The 25,220-nt window shown below is 39.6% G+C and overlaps 2 protein-coding genes across 2 annotated transcripts in view; one reads left to right on the top strand and one right to left on the bottom strand.

Annotated features, from left to right (window-relative positions):
- PSMA1 (proteasome 20S subunit alpha 1) overlaps positions 1-25,220 on the top strand; it is a 505,652-nt gene that overhangs the window by 188,944 nt on the left and 291,488 nt on the right. The window lies entirely within an intron of this gene.
- PDE3B (phosphodiesterase 3B) overlaps positions 18,266-25,220 on the bottom strand; it is a 238,160-nt gene continuing 231,205 nt past the window's right edge. The window contains exons 16-17 of the mRNA XM_067540721.1: positions 20,429-20,678; positions 18,266-20,000 (exon numbers count right to left, since the gene is read on the bottom strand). Coding sequence (XP_067396822.1) covers positions 19,771-20,000; positions 20,429-20,678 — 480 coding nt within the window. The 3' untranslated portion in view covers positions 18,266-19,770. The remainder of the gene's footprint in view (positions 20,001-20,428; positions 20,679-25,220) is intronic.

Consider the following 25,220-nt stretch of genomic DNA (forward strand, 5'->3'; position numbering starts at 1 on the left):
AATTTTCTTAAGCATTTTGCCAGCACAACCCCATTTTAGTGAATTATTTCCTTCTGAAGCCTAGACAGCCAAGAGGATGCCATTTTGAAGAGCAAAATTGTGTCCTCCATCCATTCTGACCTTGCACTCACGGTACATGCGAGGTAACATTGTACAGAGCAAAATGGTATCCTCCGCACACTAGGGATCGCTTCTACTTCGTTCGCTGATGGCACGACCCCATGACCCACTGTGTGGGAACCAGTGCTGTTTTGGCCAAAGTGTCGCACTGGAAGCTCATGTTCAGCTTATTATCCTGGAAAGCAGTGACTGAAAGAGACTTGGGGGCCTTAGTGGATTGAGTCCCCATCTTATAGGTATGGCCTAAATTATTGGTTCCTAGATTAATGACTTTGCAGTTAGCCATATTGAAACACATATTTTCTGCTTGTTCCCAGTTAAGCAAAGTGATCCAGACTGCTTTGCAACAGCAACCTGTCCTCTTCCTTATTTACTGCTTCCTCAATCTTTGTGTCATTTGCAAACTTGATCAGTAATATTTTATGTTTTCTTCTAGGTCATTGCTAAAAATGTTAATGATGTAGGGCCACGAATCAATCTACAGGATCCCTCTAGAAACACGCCAGTTCAACAACAATTCAACAGTTAGAGTAACATTTTGAGACCTATCCATTAGCCAGTCTTTAATCCATTTAAACTGTGCCATTTTGATTGTGTCTTTCTAGTTTCTTAATCAAAATGTTGTATGATACCAAGTCAAATGCCTTACAGAAGTCTAACTCAACACTATTACGTTTATCAGGTAACCTTGTAATCTGTTCAAAAAAAGATATCTAATTAGTTTGACAGTATTTGTTTTCCATAAACCCAAGCTGATCAGCATTAATTGTATTACCCTCCTTTAATTCTTTATTAATTGAGTCCTGTATCAGCTGTTCCGGCACCATTGTCACTCTGACAGTCTTGTAATTACCTGGATCATCCAATTTACCCTTTTAAAATATTGTCACAACATTCTTCTAATTTCTTCCTTCTAATCCTCTGCAAATTTGCCAGTGCTCCAAGTTACTGAAAATCAAGTACTGGACCTCACTATTCCAGATTGCTTCTTGGCCAGCACTTTTAAAACCCTGGGGTGCACTTTATCCAGATCTGCAGATACAAAAATATGTAACTTTAATAGTTGCTGTTTAACATCCTCCTGGGTTACTGTTACAATGGAAAGTATTTATTTCATCATCGTCGTGTAATAGGAATACATCATCTGGCTTTTCCCCAAATATAGAACAGAAATATTTATTGACTATTTCTGCATTATTATTGATAAGTCTATCATTTTCATCTAGTAATGGACCAATACTAGGGTTCTTTGTATTCTTAATATACTTAAATTCCTGATTGTCCTTTATCCTGCTGGCCATAGATTTCTCCTTGTGTTCTTTTGCTTCCATTATTAGTTTTCTACAATTCCTAGCTTCTAAATTATATTCATCCTGTCAGCTTCCTCATTTTTCTATTAAAAAAATTGTAATGCCCTCACTTCCTCTCTAACACAGGATGCTTTAACTAATATAGCCTTTCCTTCTCATAGAATGTAAGGATGAAAAGAAATAAATCATCCCTCTGTCAACGTAAAATTGTTCCCTATTGTGAATTTGTTAATGTTTGTCCAGACTATTTTTAAGTGTCCCATGCGGTAGGACTTTCATCATGGGAGACTGTTATGGAGCCTTAGATGTCACTGTAGGGAAGCTTTCTTAGATTAATCCTAAATTTTAACTTTCTTAATTTCAGTCCATTAATCTTAGTTATGTCTCCCCTTGCTCCATACCACAATAAACAATTCCTTTTCCCCTTTGATGTTGGCTCCCTTCAAATATTTGTAAATTGATGCTCACCATACTTGTGCTAAATTTATACAGAGTTAGCTCTCTTAATCTGTCCTCAAAATCCATCCTTCCAGACCACAGACCACTTGTTGCTCTTTTCTGGACTCTCTCCAATGTGTTAATATATTTCTGGTAGTGAGGTATCCAGAACTGAAGGCAATGTTTCCAGATACAGTTGCATCAGAACCAGAGAGAAGAGAATGATTACCTTTTCACTCATAATCTGCTGTCCCTGCACTTGCAGTTAAAAACAGCCTTGGGAAAATTAAATAGCAAATTCTTGTCTAATTGGCTGTCTCTTATCATCCCTAGTACACTTTTAGTAGGACATCTTTTCAGGTTTCTCTTTTCTATTGAGTGTCTGTTACAAATTATTTCCCCCCAGATTACTGGATTATTTTAAACTCTCCGTGTACCTTTTATCATTTTTCTGTTCTGATTGGCATTTGTAAAATAAGGGTCAGATCCTGCTACTTCTGTTCATGCCAGGAGTTCCATTAATGTAGGCTTTTCTCTGAATTCCCTTTACTATTTCTCTTTCTTTCTGCTATTGAGATGTCCAGAATTGAAATCAGTACTGTGGGTGCAGTCTTATCAGAAGCCATATTGAGGGAATATTGCTTTCCTGTTCTCTGACTTAATGTTGCTTTTTTTGTTGATTATGCATCTCCTTGAAACTAGGTGGCGCAACCCCATTTGTCATTCCTATATTTGGGGAAAAAGACCTTTCCACTTAAACCACCATGTGGTGATATTCCCAAAGCTATAACAGTATAGTGTAAAATTACTAAATATTAAAACTAAATTTTGGCAATTTTATTTAAATTATTAATCTTTCAATAGGAGAGAGAAATAGCTGTTGAAAAACCAACAGAAAATCAGTATTAGCTCTTGAATATGGAATTAATAAATATAGAATTTAGGAGAACAGAAATTAGACCAAAAATGAGTATATTGTTTGAGTATAATTGTGTCTTTCTTTGTGCCATCTTATCACTGTGGAAAGATACATTATTGTGCTTAATATCCTCTGCTAGATGTATTTGTACCGAGTAATACCATTATATTTTATGGCCCCTTTTCTTCCATTTTTTCCAATAAGAAGCAGTATCACTGCATCTCTGAAAGCAAGGAGGTAAAGGACTGAAGTTATATCTCCCAGGGAATATAAAAACTCAAGCTTTATCTTATCCAGGCAGTCTTCTTTTCCTCTTCATTGGAAGCATGGGAACCCTGCAGTCCTTTGATAGCAATCTTCCTTCTTTCATTCAGTTCTCTGGCCCAAGAAGAAAAGCTAAGAAAGAGAACAATAAAAATTAGGAAAATGAGTCATAGAAGTAAAACACCTGAAAACAAAGAATAACACCTGATTAAAGACACTTTGATTTAAGTGCAGGCTCTCACAAAAAGAGATTTCAGTTCAGTCTTTCAGATCACTGACTCGCCCTCTTCAGTCTCACTCGTGACAGGTCGTCTGTCTGATAGTTGGCAGCTTACCGGCCCCAATTTATTACCACCAGCAATATGGATGGCAAATGGCAGGTCCTTTCTTGTTGTGGGCAATAACTTTTCAACTGAACCCCAAATGGCATGTCCTTTCTGGTGAACAAGCCTTCCTGTTGCCTTGGTATAACAGTTTTTTTCTGTCTATTACACCTACTGTGCCTCTTCTACTTTTTCTTCCTTGTTCATTCACTATTATCTCTGTCTCTTCCTCAAAAAGAGAGCAATTTGGTAATGCCCTTAATCCTGGTTTCCCTTTTTCCAGGTCTGCAAGTGGAGTGGGGGTTTTTTTCTTTTTGTTTTTCCTCTTCCTTCACTGTGATTTTTCCTGGCAGTAGAAACTCTTCCTCCACTTGGCATAGAGAATCGAGCATTACTGGTAGTTACCCAGCTTCAGTGCTCACAACCAGCCCTTATCCCCTCCAGCTTTGAAATGCAAGGTTGTGCCTTAAGACTGATCTAGCAGCTGTATTCATTTGCTGTCTTGCCCTTTGAAGTTGTGAACTTCCTCTGGCTACTATCTCAATGTTCACTCCTCAAAATCCTTTTTTCTTACAAGGATGTGTCTACACTGCAGCTGGGAGATGTGATTCTCAGCATGGGCAGACAGACAGACCAGTGCTGTAGAGCTAGCATGCTAACAATAGCTGCTAAGGCTAGCTACCTGAGTCCAAGCCCACTTGACTCCCCAGGTCAGAGCACAGGTAGCTAGCTTAGGTTGCTGCTGGTGCCACAACATCCAGTGGTAGGGGCCAGCTGCCATTCCTTCCTTTGTTCTCTGTTGTGATAATTGGATACAAATTTATCCTAATTGTGAGCTCAACTGTAAAAGGTAATGTAAGTTCATAAGATGTAACAACAAAAGTTGATAGGAAAAAGGTGCAAAAGTGAGACAGAGACTTAATTAGTCTAAACCACATTTTTGGCATCCCAGCAGGACAGGGCCTAAATACATACTCGGAAGCTGGCACCTTGGCAAATAGGCCATTGTTTTCAAAGTTAGTTTAAAATAAAAGTTTGTTCTAAAATTCTTCAGTGTATTGTGCTTGTTTGAGATAAGTGTGCAAAGCAAATCCTTAATGATTTTGCTTTTTAAAAAAAGGGTTGACAGTTGTTTTAAAATTTTAAATTTTTTAAAATCAGTTTTTTTGAGGTTTGTATTTTCTGTGATTGGTAATAATTGTGAAGGTTTATTGAAAAGGTATTTTTAGAAAAAGCAAAAGTAGTAAAAATGAAGTGATTTAAATAGTTGAAGGTTAAGTTTATTGAAATAACGCTGTGGGTAACCCTCTTGTTAACAAAATGTCAGCTTAATTCAGGGCTGCTACTGCAATAATTATGAGTTGAATCTCAAACAACCAGAACTAACATCTCTTGCAATACCAAATCTGTGGTTGGTTTTTTTGTTTGTTTGTTTGTTTGTTTTTGTGATTGTTTTGGTTTTGCAATTTTTTTCCTTGTTGTTTTTGCAATGTTTTCTTTTCATTTCAGTTATGTTTTTTTATATTTTGTTTGTTTGTTATTCTTTGCATGTGAGAGGATGGTGCTAGTGTTGCAAGTTAGAGCCTCATGATGGACTATGTTGCCACAATGGTTATGTTGTCATCACAAATGTTGTTGGCAAAATAGGTGGGCAAAGTCAACAAATGCCTGTGAATTTTTATTGCCTTTGAATGTTGCAAATTGCTCATGAATACAAAGTGATTCTAAAAGAACATCATTTTATCACTTCTTTTTAAATGAGGCAGCACAGTTGGGTAAGAATGCCATCAGGGCTAAAGCTTTTCTCCAAGAGAGCAAGCTTAACCCCTAGTGTGCAGTTCTGACTGTGTAAGTGGCAAAAACAGGGTCCTTCCTCCTCCCCCATATATTTATCCATTTTGAGCATACAGCCAAAGAAGTGATAAGAGCTAGTTTGTTTTTAAACATCTTGCAAACCTAGCAGCAGTTTTGAGTTTTGTTTTAGCTATAGGTGAACTGAGTTGTTAGTTCTTAAGCTTTGTTAACATCTGAAAGGTTTAACTGTAATTTTTGTAATATTTGATTAAATAAGATTTGTAAATCCCAATTTTGGGATAAGAAATTTACAAATTTTAAAATATAACCAGATACCTTTTTTACCTTTTTTCTGTATGCTTAAAATGATAAAGGTTTTCGTAATTGTGAACAAACTTCCAATCGTGGCAGAATCGATTGATGAGAGAGAGATTATGTTGTGATAATTGGTCCTACAAATTAATTGTGAGCTCCCCTGTAAAAAGTGAGTGTAAATTCATAAGATGTCACAATAACCTATAACTATAAATGTTGATGGGAAAAGGTGCAAAAACAAGACTAAAAGACCAAATTAGTTCAAACAAAAAGGCCTGTTGATATAACGCAAGGATTGTGGTAAACAAAAAAAGCATAGAACCAGCAATCCATGAACCAAAATTGGTGTTTTGGAAACCAGGCCTAATAGGTGGACAGAATAATGGGGGGATGGGCTATCCTGCCCACCACTCTTTTTTGAAGTCTTTAAAGAAAGAGACTCTGGAAGAAAAATTGGCTACTAGAGAAAGCTTCACCATCAGGGCTGCCACACCCACTGTCTTCTGGAACCCTGCGTCTTTGTAATCCTGATCTTGAGAGATGTCCTGACTAGACTGGGCCAGAAAGAGACTCGGTGACATTGCCACCTCTACTAGCTCCAGTTGAATCTCAACCACCATCTGGGATGAAATTGGATTGGAATTTAGCAGCAACAACAGCTCCATTCCATCTCCATTAACTTCTTTTTTCCCCAGAGTGACAGTTAATAACATCTTTGATACCACCTACGAGACTGCCAAATACGGGGTAGTGTCCTTCTAAAAATTCTCTTCAGTAAAGGGAGAGTGAACAAGGGATGTTAAAATGAAAGCATTATTTAATTCTCTACATTTAAAATGCTATAACTATTTTTCCTTCTCTTCTTTATCTTTAATAAAAGGTTAAAAGGATTTTAATGGGATGTTTGTATACGAAACTCCAAACCTTGGACAGTGATTGGATTATGTTAACATTTTTGGCTTATTTATTCCATCTAAATTAATACACCACACCCTCTGAAGGCACCGAGGGAACATGTTGATCCCCTTGCAGAGCTATGCCCAGAAATGTTCCTGATGATGATACATTGAGACAGGCTGTGAAAGGCCTCTTTTTCTGTGCCTCCTCAGATTCATGGCCTCTCAAGTCTTCCTGAGGTCAGATGGATATTTTTGGCAGGGCCCCTGAGAAGGTTTAGACTTTCTCCCCTTAAAGTTTTTCCAAAGCTGCAGAAATGCTCATAGATTATTCATAGCGAATTCTCAACTGAAGCTTCTCTAAATTTGAGGAAACCAAACAACTGTATGCACATTTGTCCCACCAGAATACATGCATGACTTGTACAAATTGTATCCTGGCAATCCGAAGTGTGGGTTCGATTGAGGAAGATGCAACTATTAAAAAGGAAATTATTGGGTGCTAAATTTTCTATTTTGTTATAAGGGCTAGAAATGTACTTTGTGTGTGTGTGTGTATAAATATATATTAAAATAGAGGGTAAATTGCATTCTGTAGACTCTGAATCAGTCAGTTCATATAATAAATGCATCGACAAATGCATTGTGCAACAAATATCTGATGTACAACTACTGCATAACTGGAAAATGTAAATATTTTCACATCAGTATATTAAAATGTGTATGAATGTTAAAGTTTTACAGTTGCGTAGTGTTAGATCATAAAGGTCATAAAGATCATAAGGACATTTTTCATTTTGAAAACCATAATTTTAACTCCTTGCCATTTAAACAATTCTGAGCCTATATTTCTGAAAATCATAAATAAATTCTTCTACACATCCTTTAAATAACACAAAATTCAGACCAATAACAACCCTAACTAAAAAAAGAGAGGAATTTGTCAGAATAAACTGTATAATGGAATATTGGTTGCAATTAGAACTATGGAGTTGTGAGCAGCATCTTTGAGAGGACTACTCAGTTTCAGGTAAAAAAATGGTATTTGTGCCCATGTTATCGAGTCATGATAATAACAGCATGGTTGAGGTTATTGAGACAACTTTCATAATTTCAGTTTTGATGCCTCTTTTAAACTTCCTTTGAAAAAATTTTAACATCAAATTTCTAAATTTGACTCAGGGCCAAATTAGAGAATTTATTTCAAATGTAATAATTTTAGTAATAAAGTGACTATCCTTTTTGGGGGAGTGGTGCTTGTCTCTGGATATGATAAACATAGTTGCCATTTGATGAACATAAACGTAGACTATAGCCCCGATTCTGCATATACACTTAAACATGTGAGTAACTTTATATACATGAGTAGGCCAATTAAACGTGATAATTCTCATGTTTCAGAGATCCTGGTAAATAAATACTTATTATGAATCTATGAAACTCAATAAACTTCATGTCTCAGAAACAAATATACACTTCACAAAGTTGACAGAGTTTGGAAGGGTCATAAACTCGCTTGTTGAGTGGTCTTATCTACTGGACCTGCATTTTACATGCTTGTAACCATTTTTGTCTTTATTCCTTGTACTTGAACTCATTTAAAACCTCTCTTTTTGTTAACGAACTTGTTTTACTTTTAATCTAAATCCACACAATGCTGTGTGTCAATTGAAGTGATTGTTAATTCCAGTGAAAGTAATAAGCTGTGCTTTTATTCTCTTTAAAGAAACCGTGACTCTTATTATTTTTCTGAGTGTTCCAAGAGAAGTCTGGACACTTCAGGGCAGATGGTTTGGGGGAAATTCCGGATTGGAAGTGCATTAGGGTCACCTTGCAACAGTGGTGCACAAATTTTTCCAGTTGTGCCCCCCCCCTTACCAGTAACAGAATGTCTGCCCATTAGTGCACAGCCCCGGTTCCTCAGCAGTGGAGCCTGGGTTGAAGGCAGAACGGGGGATAGGGAAGGAGCGGGAATGAGGACAGAGCTAGGCTTGAGGCAGAGTGGGACTGGGTCGGATCTGGCCTGCAGGTGGAGCTGGGCCTGGGGGCAGAGCAGGACTAGGGGCTGAATGGGGCTAGGGGCGGAGCAGGGCTGGAAGCATGACGCTACCTCTGTGCCCCTTATGGCAGCTGGCCTGGGCCTGGAGGCAGGGCAGGACTGAGGGCTAAATGGCATTTGGAGAGGAGCAAGACTGGGGGGTGGAGTAGGTCTGGAAGCATGGCACTCCTTCGTGATCCCTCTGTGGGGGCTGGCCCGGGCCCCACCACACATCCCCCTGAATGTTCCTTTGTACCCCCACAGGGAGGTGCACCCCAGTTTGGGGACCACTGCCCGCAAGTAGCAACCAAGGCTGGTCAAGATCAACAGGCTGCTGGGGTCTGAACATTGTGGTGCACAACACCCAGACACTCAAGAAACTGCATGCTTGTCTGTTGGCTGATGGTGTCTGGGCTGTGCGCTGCAACAGAGCATTTAAAGCACCCAGGGTTAAAGAGCAGGTGATGACACAACCTCTTACTGGTCTGGATTTCACCCCAAAATGTCACAAATGTATAATCATAAATACTCTGTTTCTTTAATTTGCAATATACACTAATAGTGATTAAATTCCTGCCAGATACCACAATGAAACCATCTCATTGAACAACGTACAGAGAAGGCAAAGAAATTCACTGTGTGGTCAAATTTTCTTAAGGATAAAAAGGCTAACGGGGTGAAAACTACTATCTTTAATTTTGAAAATACTGTTTATTCTCATTTCAAATGGTATAATGCAGTGCCAACCTTTTTGGCTCACGGGCCACAAATATCATTTTTACAACCCCAGCACATAGGGACCCAGGCAGAGTGCTTTGCTGTGCTCCCTGCTATAGCCAGGGAGAGGGGAGCGCTGATCTACCGTCCCCTTGGCTTCATCAAGGAGCCTGCATCGGTCATGTAGCCCCAAGGCAACATACTCTGCCTGGGTCCTTAGGCAGCAACTCCCTTCTGCAGCCAACGGGAGGAGAATGGTGGACCACTTTGAAAGACCTTACGGGCCACTTTTGGCACACGGGCCATGGGTTGGGAACCACTGGTATAGTGTTTGACAGATAGCCATTCAGTTACTTCCTCCAGTCTTATAGTGGAGATGATAATTATTCAAAGGATCAAACATCTTCAGTATAAAGAAAAGATCATTAAAATAGTAAAAATAGAAATAGGTGAAGAAGTACAGTAGATGGAAATAACACTGATAGGAATTACTGGCCCTAATTTTCATAAGTTACTACCATTAAAAATTCTAAAGTATAAATAGTTCATTTGGACATAGTTGCACAACTATAGCTGTGCTGTTTATAGTAAAGTTACTTAATTCTATACTAGAGACAGAACACAAACTGCATTTTATGCATACTTTTAACACGTTTTTCATGGAAAATATGTACTACTTTGGAAAACTGATAAGTTTGTCCTTAGCTTTTAATCATATTTGTATTTCCCCACAGTATTTTATTTATCTTTGCTACTAAAAATACATTTTGTAAAGTTTAAAAAGCTGAAAGATGTCATCTGAAAATGGTTTGTGGTAGTGACTATGACATCTAGTTTGAGTGAGGATGAGGTGCTGCAGGTTTTTTCTGAACTAGTATGCAAGATAAATGTAGCTACTATAAGTAGTGCCTATGATTTGGGCATTGAACCAGTTATTATTTAAATCGATTGGAGTTTTTTCTCTGACTTCATTGGCGCAACACTAGGCCAAAAATTTCAATAAGATTTGCAAATTCAGCATAAGAGCAAAAAGCAATGCAACCAGTTCATCTCTATATATAACTATGGATACAAGTAATTCAATGACTCAATCTGCTCCACCAGAGACCTTATGTGGATCTTTCTTGCTTGCTTTGGCAGACAAACACTGGCAATATTCCTCTAGGCCCTAGCCCCCTCAAAGTTTTGGTGGCTGCAGAGATGGTCCAAGGCTTAAAAACAGAAAAGAGAGGTTTCTCATGACATGAAATCCAAGAACTGCGTCCCAGACTTCACTAAGAGCGTCTCACATTTGCTGAGCCATTAAGTTCAAAGATCCTCAGAAGGAAAGTACTAAGCCATTTTTTTATCTTTTTTTTTTTTTGGCTAAGACTTTTTTTTAAAAGTCTTATGTCAAATAGAGATGGATATCTCTATGGATCCAATGTCAGCCATAAAGGACCCCATGGACAGGGAAGTGGAGGCAGTCCCTGGATTTTAGTCTTTTGATCTGGATGCCACACGATTATTTGCAGCTGTCTCTCCTTTATGTCCAGGTTTGTTATATGCTGTTAGTTACGCAAGATGTTATTTAAAGCAAGATGAGGTTTTTAATTTATTCTGCCTCTAAAACTTAAGGAAAAACCTATACAGAATCCTCTTCACTGCCACAGGCCTTAGAGTAATTGGTGAAGATTCCCTCAAGTTAACTTCCAGTTTCCTTAGTGGCACACAGAGCACATACATTAAGCCAGGGATGTAGTGAAGGATATCTTGTCACAGTTTAGAAGATGGCCTTTGCCTTCAAAGGGATAGGTTCTTTAGGGAAATGCAAGATCCCACCCTTCTTTGATTTGTCAGATACCAAAGCCTCTCCCTATGCCAACCTCCCAGAGAAGGATACCTAAGTTCTGTTCCTCAGAGAAAAGTCACTTCTTTATGAAATCTGTTTCCAGATTTCAGAGCAGAGATAACTTTCTCATCACCCCCAAATAATCCTGACATGAAACCATAACCTTTTCTTTCATTTCCCAAGCTGGGGCATAAAGGTTTGTAGCTATTTGCCCTTACCTTCTGCAGGTTGTCCTCTGGATAACTGGTTTTCATCCCAGTGGATAGTCATCTCCTCAGATTCATAAGTCCTTACCAATCTCTGTGAAGTATTTCCTTGAAACATTCCAGCTGCCTGTCCTTCCTAGGATAGTGGTCTCTTGCTTCTGAGAGTTGTGCTGGGAACTGAGAGATAGGTACCCAGAGAGCATCACAATCAAAATAATTTAGAACAGTGCTAATGCAGACACACATTTTGTGCTTAAACATATGCAACAGAACTGGTTCAGCTACAAATGGTTAAGTTCTCTAGTACAGAGAAGCCCAAAGAATAAGGTAAGCAGCCTACTTCTGTGCAATTTATTTTATTTTTATCTTTGCTGAATAGGGTTGAAATATACGGGAAAATGATCACATTAAAATTGGGTTGTTATAATTTACTCAATGAAGAGTCCATGTAGAATTTCTAAGTGCTGATTGAGCCATAGGTAAAAACTGTTGAATCTGCAGTAAAAATAGATAGCATTAGTCAGAGTGCAATTTGGGAAGAGCCTGCCAGTTTCACTCTAAAGCAAAGTGCAGTAAAATTGTCCAAAGTTTAAAAAAAAAAAAAAAAAAAATTAAAAAGGCTACATGACTTTTTATTAAGTTTTTTATTAGGTTTTATATTAAATTACTGCTTTTCTAACTGTGTACTTACCTAAAATGCAAGACAATTTGGTTTGCAATTTTTGGAATGAGAAGTTAAAATCTTTTGTATAGCTAATGAATATGCACTGCTAGTTAAGGGACCTGTCCATCACAAAGCTCCACAGTGGAGACTCTGGATAAAATCCTGGCTCCGCTGAAGTCAATGAGAGTTATTGCCATTGACTTAAATGGGGACAAGTTTTCACCTTTTGAGCATCCTAGACTAGAACAGAAATGGAGGAAGTTCCTTATTCTGAGATGATCATTCAGCCTCAATAACAGCTGTTTATTATTTAAAGGGACATTTGGCAACTTGAAAAATCACATTTCTCTCTGAAACGTATGTACTTACTATAGTTTATCATCTACAATAAATATAACTAAAAAGTTAGTTTCTCTATTTTTTTCAGTTTGTTTACTTTATGCATGACAGCATTTTGTGTGTATGTAAGTTCAATATTTTCCCTGAATAGTCAGTTTTTCTTCTCCTAGAAGGACATTATAGAGACCAACAGGGGAGCAGAAAAAATCTTTTTAAATTTTAGGATATAGTATTTAAAAGATGCCTGGTTAGGCAATGGAATTTCTTTAAAATAGTTTTAAAAGATTCAAATTGTGCCTTTAAACCAATATTCATTCACCTATAATTATCCCCTATCCACATAGAGAACAAAAATCTGCCCTGTCCAATTGCTACACAGAACACACAAAACTGCTGGGGAATGCACTGAGCACACTGACATTCTAACACCGAGGACATGTTCATCCCTTACTTGCTGACAGCAGCAAGTCAACCGGGGAACACATTTAAAAGAGCCACATCAGCTAGAGATATGCCCTGAGTGAAAGCTTCCTTCTTGGAGGTCAGCCAGAGACAACAGAGGGCCCCGCTGAGGCAAAGATTTGTCACCTCATCGTTCCCTCCACAAACTAAATGGCAATATGGAGAGGGCATTCCCTGCTTTAAGATCTTTTCCTCACCTCCCTCCAAATCCCTCCCAAAATATCCATCCTCTCCAATGTTAATCAGTGAGAGAAATCCTCCAAAACAAATGGAGTTGCAGTTTTAAGTTTAAAGGGTTGGGATTTTTGTAAAACAAAAAGAAGGAGAAGAGAGAGTTCCCCCTCTGTGCTATGCTGGGGTGGATGGTGGTATTAATTCAGGTCTAAGGCTGTAGTAACTTTTGCAGGCTCTGCAGCCTCAGTGGAGATAGTTCCAACAAGTGTGGTGGAATTGTATTGGAGGCTAAGAGCTCATTTATATAACCCGTACCTTTTATCCCCTACCATGGGTAGCTATGAAAGAGTTAAATCAGTTTGAGCTTCTGTGGTAGCCAGACCTTTCACTGATTTGATAAATTGTCCTGCTGCATAATTAGATTCTGCAGTTAGTTTTCTGAATGTAGAAGGACATGGATATTGTTAGTTGGGATTAGGCCCTAAAGTTTTGTACAAAAAAGAACAATTCTGATGGAAGGAGATTTTGCTCCTAGGTACATAATGAATAAGAAGCTGAAACGTTCTCTGAAGAGATCATAATGCTGCCCCACCTGGCTTTACATGTTGTCATGACTTGCATTGTTTCCTCCTGAACTTCCCGTTCTGGATTAAGCTCTGAATGAATCCTCCAAAGGGAACTCTAAGGGCAACAAAAGCATCATAAAGCGTCTCCACAACCTGCAAAAAGCCCTCTTGGAAATTTATGATGAATGACATGATATAATCAAAACTACTACTAATTTTCTCCTCTATGCTACTCAGTTAGGGGACGTGAAATCTAACCTAATTTAAAAAGAATAATTTAAGTCTTGAATTGCCCCCAAATAATTTCTTATTAAACACTTATATTGTGATGGCACTAGTAGCCAACCAGCTTGAAGTTGCACTGTACTAGGCACTGTGCAAACATATACTAAAAGCCAATGCAACTGTGAAAGAAGAATTAGTTGGCCTCGTTGTTTGTAAACTGAGTAGCCTCTGAGGCCACAGAAGATAAGGAAGACTCTGATAGGAACCGATAGGTGAAAGTTTCCATTTTGCCACCACAAATTCTTTGGGTATTGCTAGTAGTTCAATGAAATGTCCTCTCTTTTCTTCCCATGATACTTCCCCTGTATTTTTTGTTTATGTTTTAGCGGTATGATAGCAAAGAGGGAAAAAAGGGGCAGGGTAAAGACATTCATCATGGCTGAAAAAGGCTAATAGCTTTAAATGAAGGAAAAAGTGTTACTGCAAAAACAGGCAACATTTTATGCTAAGTATCAAAAGATTGAAATATACCAGATTTATTTTAATTCAGCACCATAACTATGGAATATTCTATGCTTTAAGAATCAATTATGCAGCAATACCGAAGGAAAACACCAAATGATTACTCACCAATTAAGAACTTATTCTGGAATGAAGAGACTTAAGAGAATAACTGACAGCTGCATTATGGAAGAATGCAACTAATGAATCACCTTTTTGTCCACACACACTTGCACTGTACCTGAGATCACTTCAGTGGCAGAGCCAATCCATCATAGACCCGTAGACTTTACAGTCTGAAGGAACCATTGTGATCATTTAGTCTGACCTTCTGCACATTGCCGGCTACAGAACCTCACCCACTCATTCCTGTAATAGACCCCTAACCTCTGAAATCACTGAGTTACTGAAGTACTCAAATCATGGTTTAAAGACTTCAAGTTAGAGAGAATTCACCATTTACACTAGTTTAAACCTGCAAGTGACCCATGCGCTATTCTGCAGAGAAAGGTGAAAAACCCCCTCTGCCAATCTGACCTGGAAGGAAATTCCTTCCCAACCCCAAATATGGTGACCAGTTAGATCCTGAGCATGTAGGCAAGACCCACCAGGCAGACACCTGGGAAAGAATTCTCTGTAGTAACTTAAAGCCCTCCACATCTCATGTCCCATCTCTAGCCGTTGGGGATTTTTGCTACTGGCAGTAACCAATGGGCCACATGCCATTGTACACTGTCCCATCATGCCATCCCCTCTATAAACTTATTTAGCTCAGTCTTGAAACCAGTTGGGGTTTTTTGCCCCCACTACTTCTTTTGGAAGGCTGTTCCAGAACTTTACTCTTCTGATGGTTAGAAGCCTTCAGCTAATTTTGAGCCTAACCTTCTTGAGGCCCAGTTTATATCCATTTGTTCTTGTGTCCACACTGGTGCTTAACTTAAATAACTCCTCCTTTTCCCTGGGATAAATATGTCCCTGTGATGTATTTCTAGTAAGCGATCATGTCTCCCCATAGCCTTCTTTTGGTTAGGCTAGACAAGTCAACCTCTTTGAGCCTCCTCTCATAAGATAGGTTTTCTATTCCTTGGATCATTCTAGTAGCCCTTCTCTGCACTGTTCCATTTGAATTCATCTTTCTTAAACATGGGAGACCAGAGTTACACACAGTATTCCAGATGAGGTCTCACCAGTGCTTTGTATAATGGTACTAACATGTCCCTCTCTCCACTAGAAAAACCTCGCCTGAAGCATCCTAGGACTGCATTAGCCTTTTTCACAGCTGCATCACATTGATGGTTCATTGTCATTCTGTGATCAACCAATACACCCAGGTCTTTCTCCTCCTCTGTCCCTTCAAACTGATAAGTCCCTGTGCGACCCAGGCAACACTCCAACAGTAGTAACAGCAGTATCCGGGAAAGAATCAGTAATCAATCTCCACTATCCCCAAGTCCTTTTGTTTTGGAAATGGCTAAAGTAACATGTCTAAATTTGTCTCTATGGACTGCAGTGCCAGCGAGAAAGCACATCCTCTTTCTCATTTTCCAAAGGGGAAGAAACAGAAATTGCCCTCTTCTTCAGAGGAGGAACTCAAAATGTTTCAATCCCCTCAAGTTTTTTCCTCACATTAATTTTTTATTTGCTTTTGGTGGACCTGTCTGCCAATTTCTCAGATGAAGTGACAGAGTTTATATCAGAGTTCTTTATATCCTTTTTCTTAGAAGAAAGAAGGTTGAATGCGAGAAACACAAATACACTTCTCAGATAGGGTTTTACTGAGGTAATCAATTCTTTCTGGGAGCAGTTTTGTTGCGTGGGCACTTCCCTCAAGGAGTGCTGCATTGCTCTTGCCATCATGAATCCTGGATTCATCTGTCTAGCATTGCTGTGGAAAGGGAGCTTGGAGGAGGATGTCATTAATTGGTTTTGACTAGATCTGCGGCCCCAACATAATACTCTAACGTCTCCCACAGTCATAGGAAAAAATGGGTCCACAGAAAGAGCAGAGTTTACAATCTGGTTCCATCCATACTGCAAAGCAGACATTGAGGAAAAGGGAGAGCCCAGTGAAGAGAGTCTACAGGAAACCACTTGGAAGGAAAGAATCTTGTTAATTTGTTTGGTTATGTCTTCAAACAGAGAGATGGCCCATTTGTCCAAAATGAAGGCTTTGCTGAACAGGAAGAACATTTTATAGTATTATATATCTTAGGTTTTGTACAACATCCAGCACAATAGTTTCTAAGTAATTCCCAAGTAAATTAGATCTACATAATGGGGACCTTAATGGGCCTCGTGGAAATATCTGTACTTTCCTCTTCCCTGGCTATAGGAAGCTCTGATTTCATTAAATAAATATTTGGGAAAGGTTGTTTTGGATGTCTTTTTGGTGTTTTTAGAGGGTTTCTTTTGTTTGTTTTACATCTATGCAATGATGATGGGAAAACTTTCTCAAAGAAAAAGAATCTGCAGAGTTCCCTAAAGGTGGTTAACATCCACGTTAGTCCAAGTTCCTGTGGAATCTCATTTCATAATTAGGACTCCCTCAAATAAGAATCTCTCTCGTATGTGCTTTGTGACCCGTGCCAGAGAAGCACAGCTGTCTTGGCGGTCATGAATGAAAATATAAGAGGATTGTAATTAATTGATGGCCTTGAACTCACACCAGAAATGGACTGGAGCTGAGGGATGGAATGCACAGTGAGAATGCTATGCTCATACTAGCCTGGCCTACTTACTTGATCATTTATTATTGCTGATGGCAGCATAGCCAGTATTCTGACCCCTCCCTTTGTTGGGATAGTAAAACCACGTTCTTCACTTTTTATTATAGCCATGTTTGCAAATACATGACCTTTAGTAATGATGTCATTACCTCCATTAGTTTCCTAATCTCAAACTGGGATTAGTCACATATTATATACATGTACATTATGTACATTCCAAGTTGGTTTTATTTTGTTTTATGATGAATCTTGTCTCTGTGACAAGTTATTATAGCTTAGAAAGACAGTCTGAGCAGGTACCAAAGGGGTATAATTTACAAAGCACTGAAATCTCTCCTGTTTAATTCCAAAGGCTGCTTCTGCACTTCTACTAACTGTATGGAAACCTGCCAGTGAAAAGTGCTGCCAATGCATAATATAAGATAAACATAACTTTTTCTTACCCTATTATCTTTCCAATATTCTGTTAATAAAAGTTTTAATTTAGCGAAATAAAAAGGAAAGTTGTGAATTAAAATATTGAATTTATATTTTATGCAAAAGTATTTCCCATCACTTTAGCAAGTAAAACAAAACTGAAACTAAACGGTATGTGATACAGTGTGCATTTTTATGTGCACATGTATATGCTGAATACACAAGATATTGAGTGATTAATAAAGCATAATGCAAGTGGAGCATAACTGCTACAGGATTTCAAATATTTTTTACAGAAATCTATGAACAGAATGTACAGAGTAAATGCAAAATCAATAAATGTCAACTTAAATTTGCTAAATGCTATTACTGGTAGAATATTTGGTGGGAACACTGCTTAGGTGTTACAAATGAGGTGGTGGTTGCAATGATTGCAGCAGTAGGGGAATTTGGCACTGACTGTATAATAAACAACAAGTGTGTTTTACTGATTTTCTAAACTGATGCAAAAACAACTTAGACCTTCCATTTCTAATTACTTAGATTGGCCAATTGTACAAAATTAGATTAAAAATCCTTGGTACCATAATGGTTTACACTAAATTTATCTTAAGGAAATTACATTTTTTCCCCAATTGAGATGTAGGTATAAACAAAGATTAATTTAGATAAAGTCTGCAAGATTAATGAAAAACGTATGTCTGGGTTTATTCACTGTGCAGAATTTAAAAACTTGTTTGGTATTAAAAGGCACACATTTAAAATTAGCATTGTTTACTGTTTGCATAAATTATACACTTGCAGCCTAATTAGTTTATGCAGTTTATTTGCAATTATCCTTATAATGATAGTTGTCCTGATACCTTTTGTGGAATGTCTAAACTTCCCACTTAAATAACCTAAACCCCCATGTACTCTGTAATACTGTAACTGTATTTATACTGGTATGGGGCATTACAAATACATAGTAGTTGTGTTCCGCATTCTATATGTCAGGAGTAGCCAAATTTACTGACCTCCCAAGACCCTCCCTCCCCCCGCCCGCTGGGCAGAACCCTCTAGCCCCACCATCTTGCCGCGGGGCAGAAGCTCGGAGCTCCCCACCACAGATTGGTAAGTGGAGAATGGGGGGAGAGGAACTTAAGGAACTGCAAGCCGCACTTTAACTGTAAAAGAGCCGCATGCCACTCATGAGCCACAGTTTGGCCACCCTGCTATATGTATTGGCCAGGATGTATATCTGATTCAAGGGAATATACGATATGTGTATTACTGAAAATAAAAATGAGAGATTAAAGTGCACTGAAATATGGGACATACACAGATGTTGACATTCCAATGACAACACTATAATACATTCTTTATTCAATGTATATGCATGTTCTTTCAAAACAGTAGTAAAAAGTTTTTAAGTTGTTTACCTCTAGCGTGAGTGGTTTACACTATGTTTTGTGGTATGTATATATGCATGATTTATAAGGTAAGGGGAAAATGTACACTTCCCATTTTGAAACAATAGTTTTTTTTAAAAAAACCAAATAAACTTTAATTCTCCTGAAATTTTACATACAAAGAATAAATGAATTATGATCTTATTTTCTCAAAAAATTAACATCTAACATTGGTGCAGAATTTTAAATTATATAAAATCTGCTGTGTGGTAAGTTTAACATGTTTTTAAACATGAATCCTGAGTAACAGTGGGAATATATAGCATTATTGACTAAAAGAATACAATCCCTTCATAATTAAAATAATTGAACAGTTTTTATGTTCTACCACAGAACAGCAAGGCAATATATAATGAGAGCCTTGTATTCAACAACTGTCATGAATACCCACTGCAAACCTGAATATTTTCAGCAAAAATAAAACGCAGATTATGCATAACAGTAAAAAGCATCAGAAATAGATGCATCTGGGATTTTTTTAAACCACAAAAATTAGAATTTAGCTTTTGTTTCACGGTCATCGAATGGTTAAACCAATCTGAGATAATGGCATTAGGTAAACCATTGCACTGAGTAGACACCCTCAATCAGGCTTGACCTGCAATGTTAATATTGGTTTTCATAAAGGCACAGACTTCCTTTTCATATTCATGTTCAAAACCAACATGAAATACGAATCTCAAAATATTATGAGGATCTACCCAACATTTCTATGTAAGCAAAAAGTTCTGGCCACTTTGGTAACTGAAGTCACTGACTTTTTTGAGAACTGTAGGTATCTTATGGAAAATAAGAGCTTTGAATTCAGCAAGGCAGCATTATATCAAGGTATTTGTACACCAAAAAGGGCAGAGAGAATTTTGCATCATGGTATTCAATATTCAATCTTTGAATAAAGTTTTATATTCCATGTGGTGAAAGTGCATAGGAGTGGGATTCTGCCAGAACGGCAAGAATCCTCTCACAGTATTAAGGCCTTTCAACTGTATGTTAACTGTGTTAGTCTAAAGTCAGCACAGTGAAAACTGTGTATATACTTTCTGCTATTGTATTCTATACCACTCTGAGGTTTTCTCAGCATGATTTCTCCTCTCCTAATTGTCGTTCCTCTTCTTCATCTGCTTCCTCAATAACCTGAATTTCATCTGTTTGAGGTAAGGATGAGTTATCTGACTGCAATTTACTCCCTTCTGCTTTACTTTTTTCTTCTTCTTCAATCATTTTCTTCCATATTTTGTGATTTTCACTCAGATGGTGCATTAGCTGGCAAAATATTCGCCTTCTGCCTTTCTTTCTTTGTAGTTCTGTAAAATTAAAAACACTCTTTTCATATTCTAGCCACAATCAACTATAGGATAATTATATTCTCTGTTTAGCAAGAGTTGTTGTTTATCTAGATGCTACTCTGTACAACGGGTAGGTTTGAACTCAACATAGCAAGAAAGAAATGGGTGCTCAATCACAGCAAATATTGGCATTCTGTATTTAATGTTAAGTCCTTAAGGAAATGGGAATAATTAACTAATTTCTATCTCAGGTTGTAAAACTCTTTCTAAGTTTAAGTCAAAATTAATTTGAGGAGATAATTTTATTCCTCCTTACATACAAGTAGCCAAAGTGAAAGGGCAAAAATACATAATTATTATGATGTATAAGTTCAATCAAGCATTGCCACATCCAAATCCATTAAAAAAAACTGTGTGTGCTAATTCAAACAAGCATCTTATCTTACTTTGACCAAAATCATCTTCCATTTCTTCTTCTTCACTCTCCATTTCTTCTCCATTATCATCTTCAGCACTTTCTATATCATCCTCCTCTTCATCAAGCCATCGGCCTGGAAGTAAACCAGCTGCATCATAGGAATTACAAAGGGGGCCAACTATGTGAGTAATAAAAGATTCTTGTAATTTTGCAAGTTGAGGAGAAGAACGGTCCATGAAGGGGCTAATAGGTAACCCAAGGCTCGCTTCTTCATCACCCTGAAAATTTTAGAAATTCAAAATTACTTTTAAACTCAGTTTTTAAAAACTGACTAGATCAGGGGTCGGCAACCTTTGGAAAATGGTGTGCCAAGTCTTCTCCTCGCCCCTCTCCCACATGCCGTGGGCCCAGCCACTCTGGCCAGGGCATACCTTGGGTGTCCGGTGCCCCAATGCCAAAATTTGTATTTGCACCCTCCTGGCAGCAGCGGTGGCAGGAGAGGGGTGTCTGCAGGCCCATTTCCTGCTCTCCTCCTCCCACTGCACCGCTGTGGGGGCAGCAGGTGCAGCAGCAGTAGCGTACCAAAGGGGCCATGCCCCCAGGTGTGGCTGAGCCCTCCTCTGGGGAGCCGCTCCCTGCTGACAATCCGGTAGCTGTGCCAACCCGGCCCCTCCGGTGGGGAGCGGGAGTGAAAGGGGTAGATGCCTCTGAGCCGCCCAGCGGCAGGTGGAAGGAAGGCTGCCTGGCCCATGCATGGCCAGGGCCCCTGCAGCTCCCTCGATGTCCACAGTATGGGGGCAGAGGAGGGGCCGGGAGGACGAGGGGTCAGGTTGGTGCAGCCACTGAGGATGTCAGTGGGGGGCGGCTCCTCCTCCGAGGGCCCGGCTGGCACTCCCCCACAGGCTGGTGCCTGGGGGCATGCCCCCTCCCAGGTACACCACTAGCCCTGGCCAGGAGCTGCTCCCAGCCCCAAGCAGCACCACGCAGTGGCTGCTACCCCCTCCCCCCCCGACATGGGCCCAGTGCCCTGGCCAGGAGCCGCTCCTGGCTCCATGCAGTGCCGCATAGCGGCCACCCCCACCCCTTCCACCTGATCCCTCTCCCACCTGATGTGGGCCTAGCACCCTGGCCAGGAGCTATTCCTGGCCCCAAGCAGTGCCACATGCCTGCTGCTCCTCCCTCCTAGCCACACTCCTTCCCCTCCTCTGCCCCTCTCCCCTGTGACATGGGCCCAGTGCCACCAAAATTATACAACTCTGATGCGTGCCACTCAAAATCATCTCGCATGCCATAGGTTGCCGACCCCTGGACTAGATATTGAGTTGATGGTGTCTTTTTAAAGACATGTTGATTTTTTTTAATAGCTACCCTTTATCTACAAATGCATGAAAAAATTAGTTAAGATGACTTATATAATAAATAGGGACAGACAGTGGCCCATCCAGGCACCGTCATACATGAGAATAAGGATGGGAGAGGGGTTAATGTCTCTTCTCGCTTTCCTGTGTGGCATCCCTGCTGGCAGCTGCTCTGGGCATAGTGGGGAGATCTGGCTCTGCAGGGTCATTACTTCTCCCCCTGCCACAGGTGGGTACAGAGGGGCAGATCTTTGACTCCAATTGCTGAGCTCATGTGTACAGGTAAGGGGAAGATAATCTGCTACTTATACAACACAGTACTAAAATACTTTCTTAAAGGAGCAGGGGAGAGAAGCAATTGTAACTCTCTGCATAAGAAAAGAGTCTTCTAATTTTGCAAGTTAAAGAAAAGAACAATCCACAAAGAGGTTAATTGGTAACTCCGGCAAAGTCTCATTAGCTCTTTTTTGGAGCAGCACTGCTTTTGTGCACAGGACTGTGCTTAAGGGCACAAACTAAGCCAATAGGTTCTTAAGCTTCTGTTCAATGCTATTCCTGCTGAAAAACCCTGCCAATTTTTGTAGTTTTACAATCACATTTTCCAGGTTTTTCTGCTGGAGCTGAAAAAAATGACTACTGAGGCAGATATGAGTACTGCAATTGATTCCGAGTAGCAGTAAGGAATTGGGTGAATCCAAGTGAATGTTCTGTGGGGTGCTGGTTTCCATTATAACCTGTCATCTATGTTGTTGCTAAACAAGCAGAACCGTCAGAGTGAAAATCCATCAATTTGCTCTATATTTTTGGGAGGCGGCCCAGGCATACAGCTTTTGCAACACTATCACTGATGTTAGTGAACCATGTATTAAAGTCTGAAAAATAATATATGTAGCTGTTAGTACATGTTTCACCACCACCATATCTTTTTGGACTATGGATTAAATGTCTACTTGTTAGCCTCTAAAGATCGGTCAATGGCAGAAACTAAGTAACTCCAGAGATTATAATTACAGTTGGCTACAACTTTGTAGTAGTTCTCTATGTTCATGGTCATAACTTCTGTTAATTAAGATTTCAATGTCCTTTTCATCGAGCTTCAGTTAATCCTTATTATGAGGCAAATCTGAAGGGCTTTCCACCCATATTTATCATAGGTTTCAGGGGTTACCCATCTGATTTCTGGTTAATTGGTAAAGGTAGCCAAACCTCTGAAGTTAGGGTGGTTGAGCCCACAAATTCATGGGGGAATTCCTCAAGTGTTAGGTTATAAGAAGGGCCACTCTTCCTTTGTGTTGCAGCTGCAGGATGTTTAACAGCTGATGGAATTTTTCCTGGATAAAAGATAATAGAAATTTCAGATCCCACGTCAGGCATTGAATAAGCTCCTTAAGGCCCTAATGCTATGCCCACCAAAGTCAATGTTAAACTCTGAATTACTTAATAGATAATAAGTGGATTGAATCCCACTACTATTCTACAAGCTCTTATCATTGAAGCTTCATGTCACCTGTAGATCTGCCTCAAAGTCATCATTATTCAGCTGAAGGCTATGTCCTTCCTTCACTCTTTTTAAGCAAGGGGAAGAACTCAAAAGAGAAGAAAATTAAAAGGAAGCCCAGATCCCACTGCTTGCTTTCTAAGAGTGGATTAGCTGGGCATTTGTCCCACACCAGACAATTACCTAGAGAATGCCAAGAACCACTGGAGAATAGGTACTGAAGAAGCTCCTTGAGCTCACTGATTTGATATAGCAGAGCATCAGGTGAAAATTATATACTTTAGTGCCAAGGGAATGGTTCAAGTACCAGATAGCTTCAGCAGAGATGTTCAAGTAAACATTTCCAGATATCAGATTCAAATCTGAAAGGGAAGAAGTGCAGTCTGATGCAAAGATGATGAAGAGTCACCATCTCACTCAGATGAAGTGCTGAATACAGAGCATGCTTCCTTTCCTTTAGATGATGAGAGCTTAGGTCCTGAAAAGGTGTTGAAGATGCATGGGCAAATGGTGGATTTCAGAGTGAAATCAGAGAAGCAGAGAAGAGGAGGTTACTTACCTGTAATTGCAGGTTCTTTGAGATGTATGGAGTCCCTATCTGTATTCCACTGAAGGTTACACATGTGCACTATGTGCCTGAAGTTAGAGAACTTTGAAAGAAGAATCCAGTGATCCGCACATGTGCCCTGACTCGGCTTGTGTGTCCATCTGAGGTGACAAAGGACGGAGCAGACAAACTGTGTCTCCAGTTCCTTCCCCATCATGAATTTGAAAGTTCTGAAGCATAGGGGAAGGGGGGCAGGAAGTGGAATACAAATAGGGACCACACACCTCGAAGAACCTCCTGTTACAGGTAAGTAACTCTTCTCTTCTTCGACTGATGGTTCCTATTGTATTCCACACAGTGTGACTGACAAGCAGTACCTAAGTTAGAGAAGAGTGCAAGGATGAGGACGGAAGGGTCATATGGAGAACTGCCATGCGAAAGGAGGCATCCATCACCGAGTCCATCACAATGCATAGTGTGTTGCAAAGGTGGGTATAGAATTCCATATGGTTTCTCTCTATATTTTTCTATAAGAGGTATGTCCTGAGAGTAGTAGCTTGAGCTCTAGTGGAATATGCCCATACTACTGTGGGGGCAAGGTAGGCGTGACAGCTGGTAGCTGTGTTTAATGCACCCAGAAATCCATTTGGACAGAGAACGTGTGCACCGATGACCAGGTCTCTGATTTACAAAATGTCCTGAATAAGGGATCTACGCTACGAATGCTGTTGAGGATACTTGAGACCTTGTGGAATGAGCTGACAAGGTGGAGGCAGAGCTCCCACTTGATCGAAATAAGTACGAATGCATGAAGTGATCCAGGATGAGACTGTCTGCAAGAAATCAGGAGACCCTACATCCTCACTATGAACAGTTGGGTTGACTTTCTGAATGGTTTAGTCCGTTCTATGTAGAAAGCTGAGACTCATCTAATGTCCATGGAGTGAAGGCACTGCTGCTCCCTATTCATATGCAGCTTTGGGTAAAGGACAGGAAGATAAATTGCCGGATGGTTATGAAATTGTGATACCAAATTCGACAGGAAACCGGGGTGAGGACACAACTGTACATTGTCTTTAAAGAAGATGGTCTGTGGAGGCTCTGATGTGAGGGGCCCTTCTGGCTGAAGTGATGGCCGCTAAAAACACCATTTTCCAAGAGAGGTACAAGAAGGAGCATGTTGCCAATGGTTGATAAGATCAAGCTCAGGTCCCAAGGAAGGACGGGTTCTCACTAGTCCCTTCAGGAATCTGACAGACATGTCATGTAAAAACACAAATTTGTTATCCATCCAGGGGTGGAAAGCCAATATTGCTGCAAGGTGAACCCTGATAAAGGTAAGAGTTAAACCTTGCTGCTTCAGGTGTAACGGGTACTTGGGTATTTCTTGTAAAGATGACCTCATGGGCAAGACCCC

Source organism: Emydura macquarii, unplaced genomic scaffold (genome assembly GCF_026122565.2).
Source record: "Emydura macquarii macquarii isolate MOO-44397 ecotype Brisbane River unplaced genomic scaffold, CSIRO-AGI_Emac_v2 contig_587, whole genome shotgun sequence".
Taxonomy (NCBI): Eukaryota; Metazoa; Chordata; order Testudines; family Chelidae; genus Emydura; species Emydura macquarii.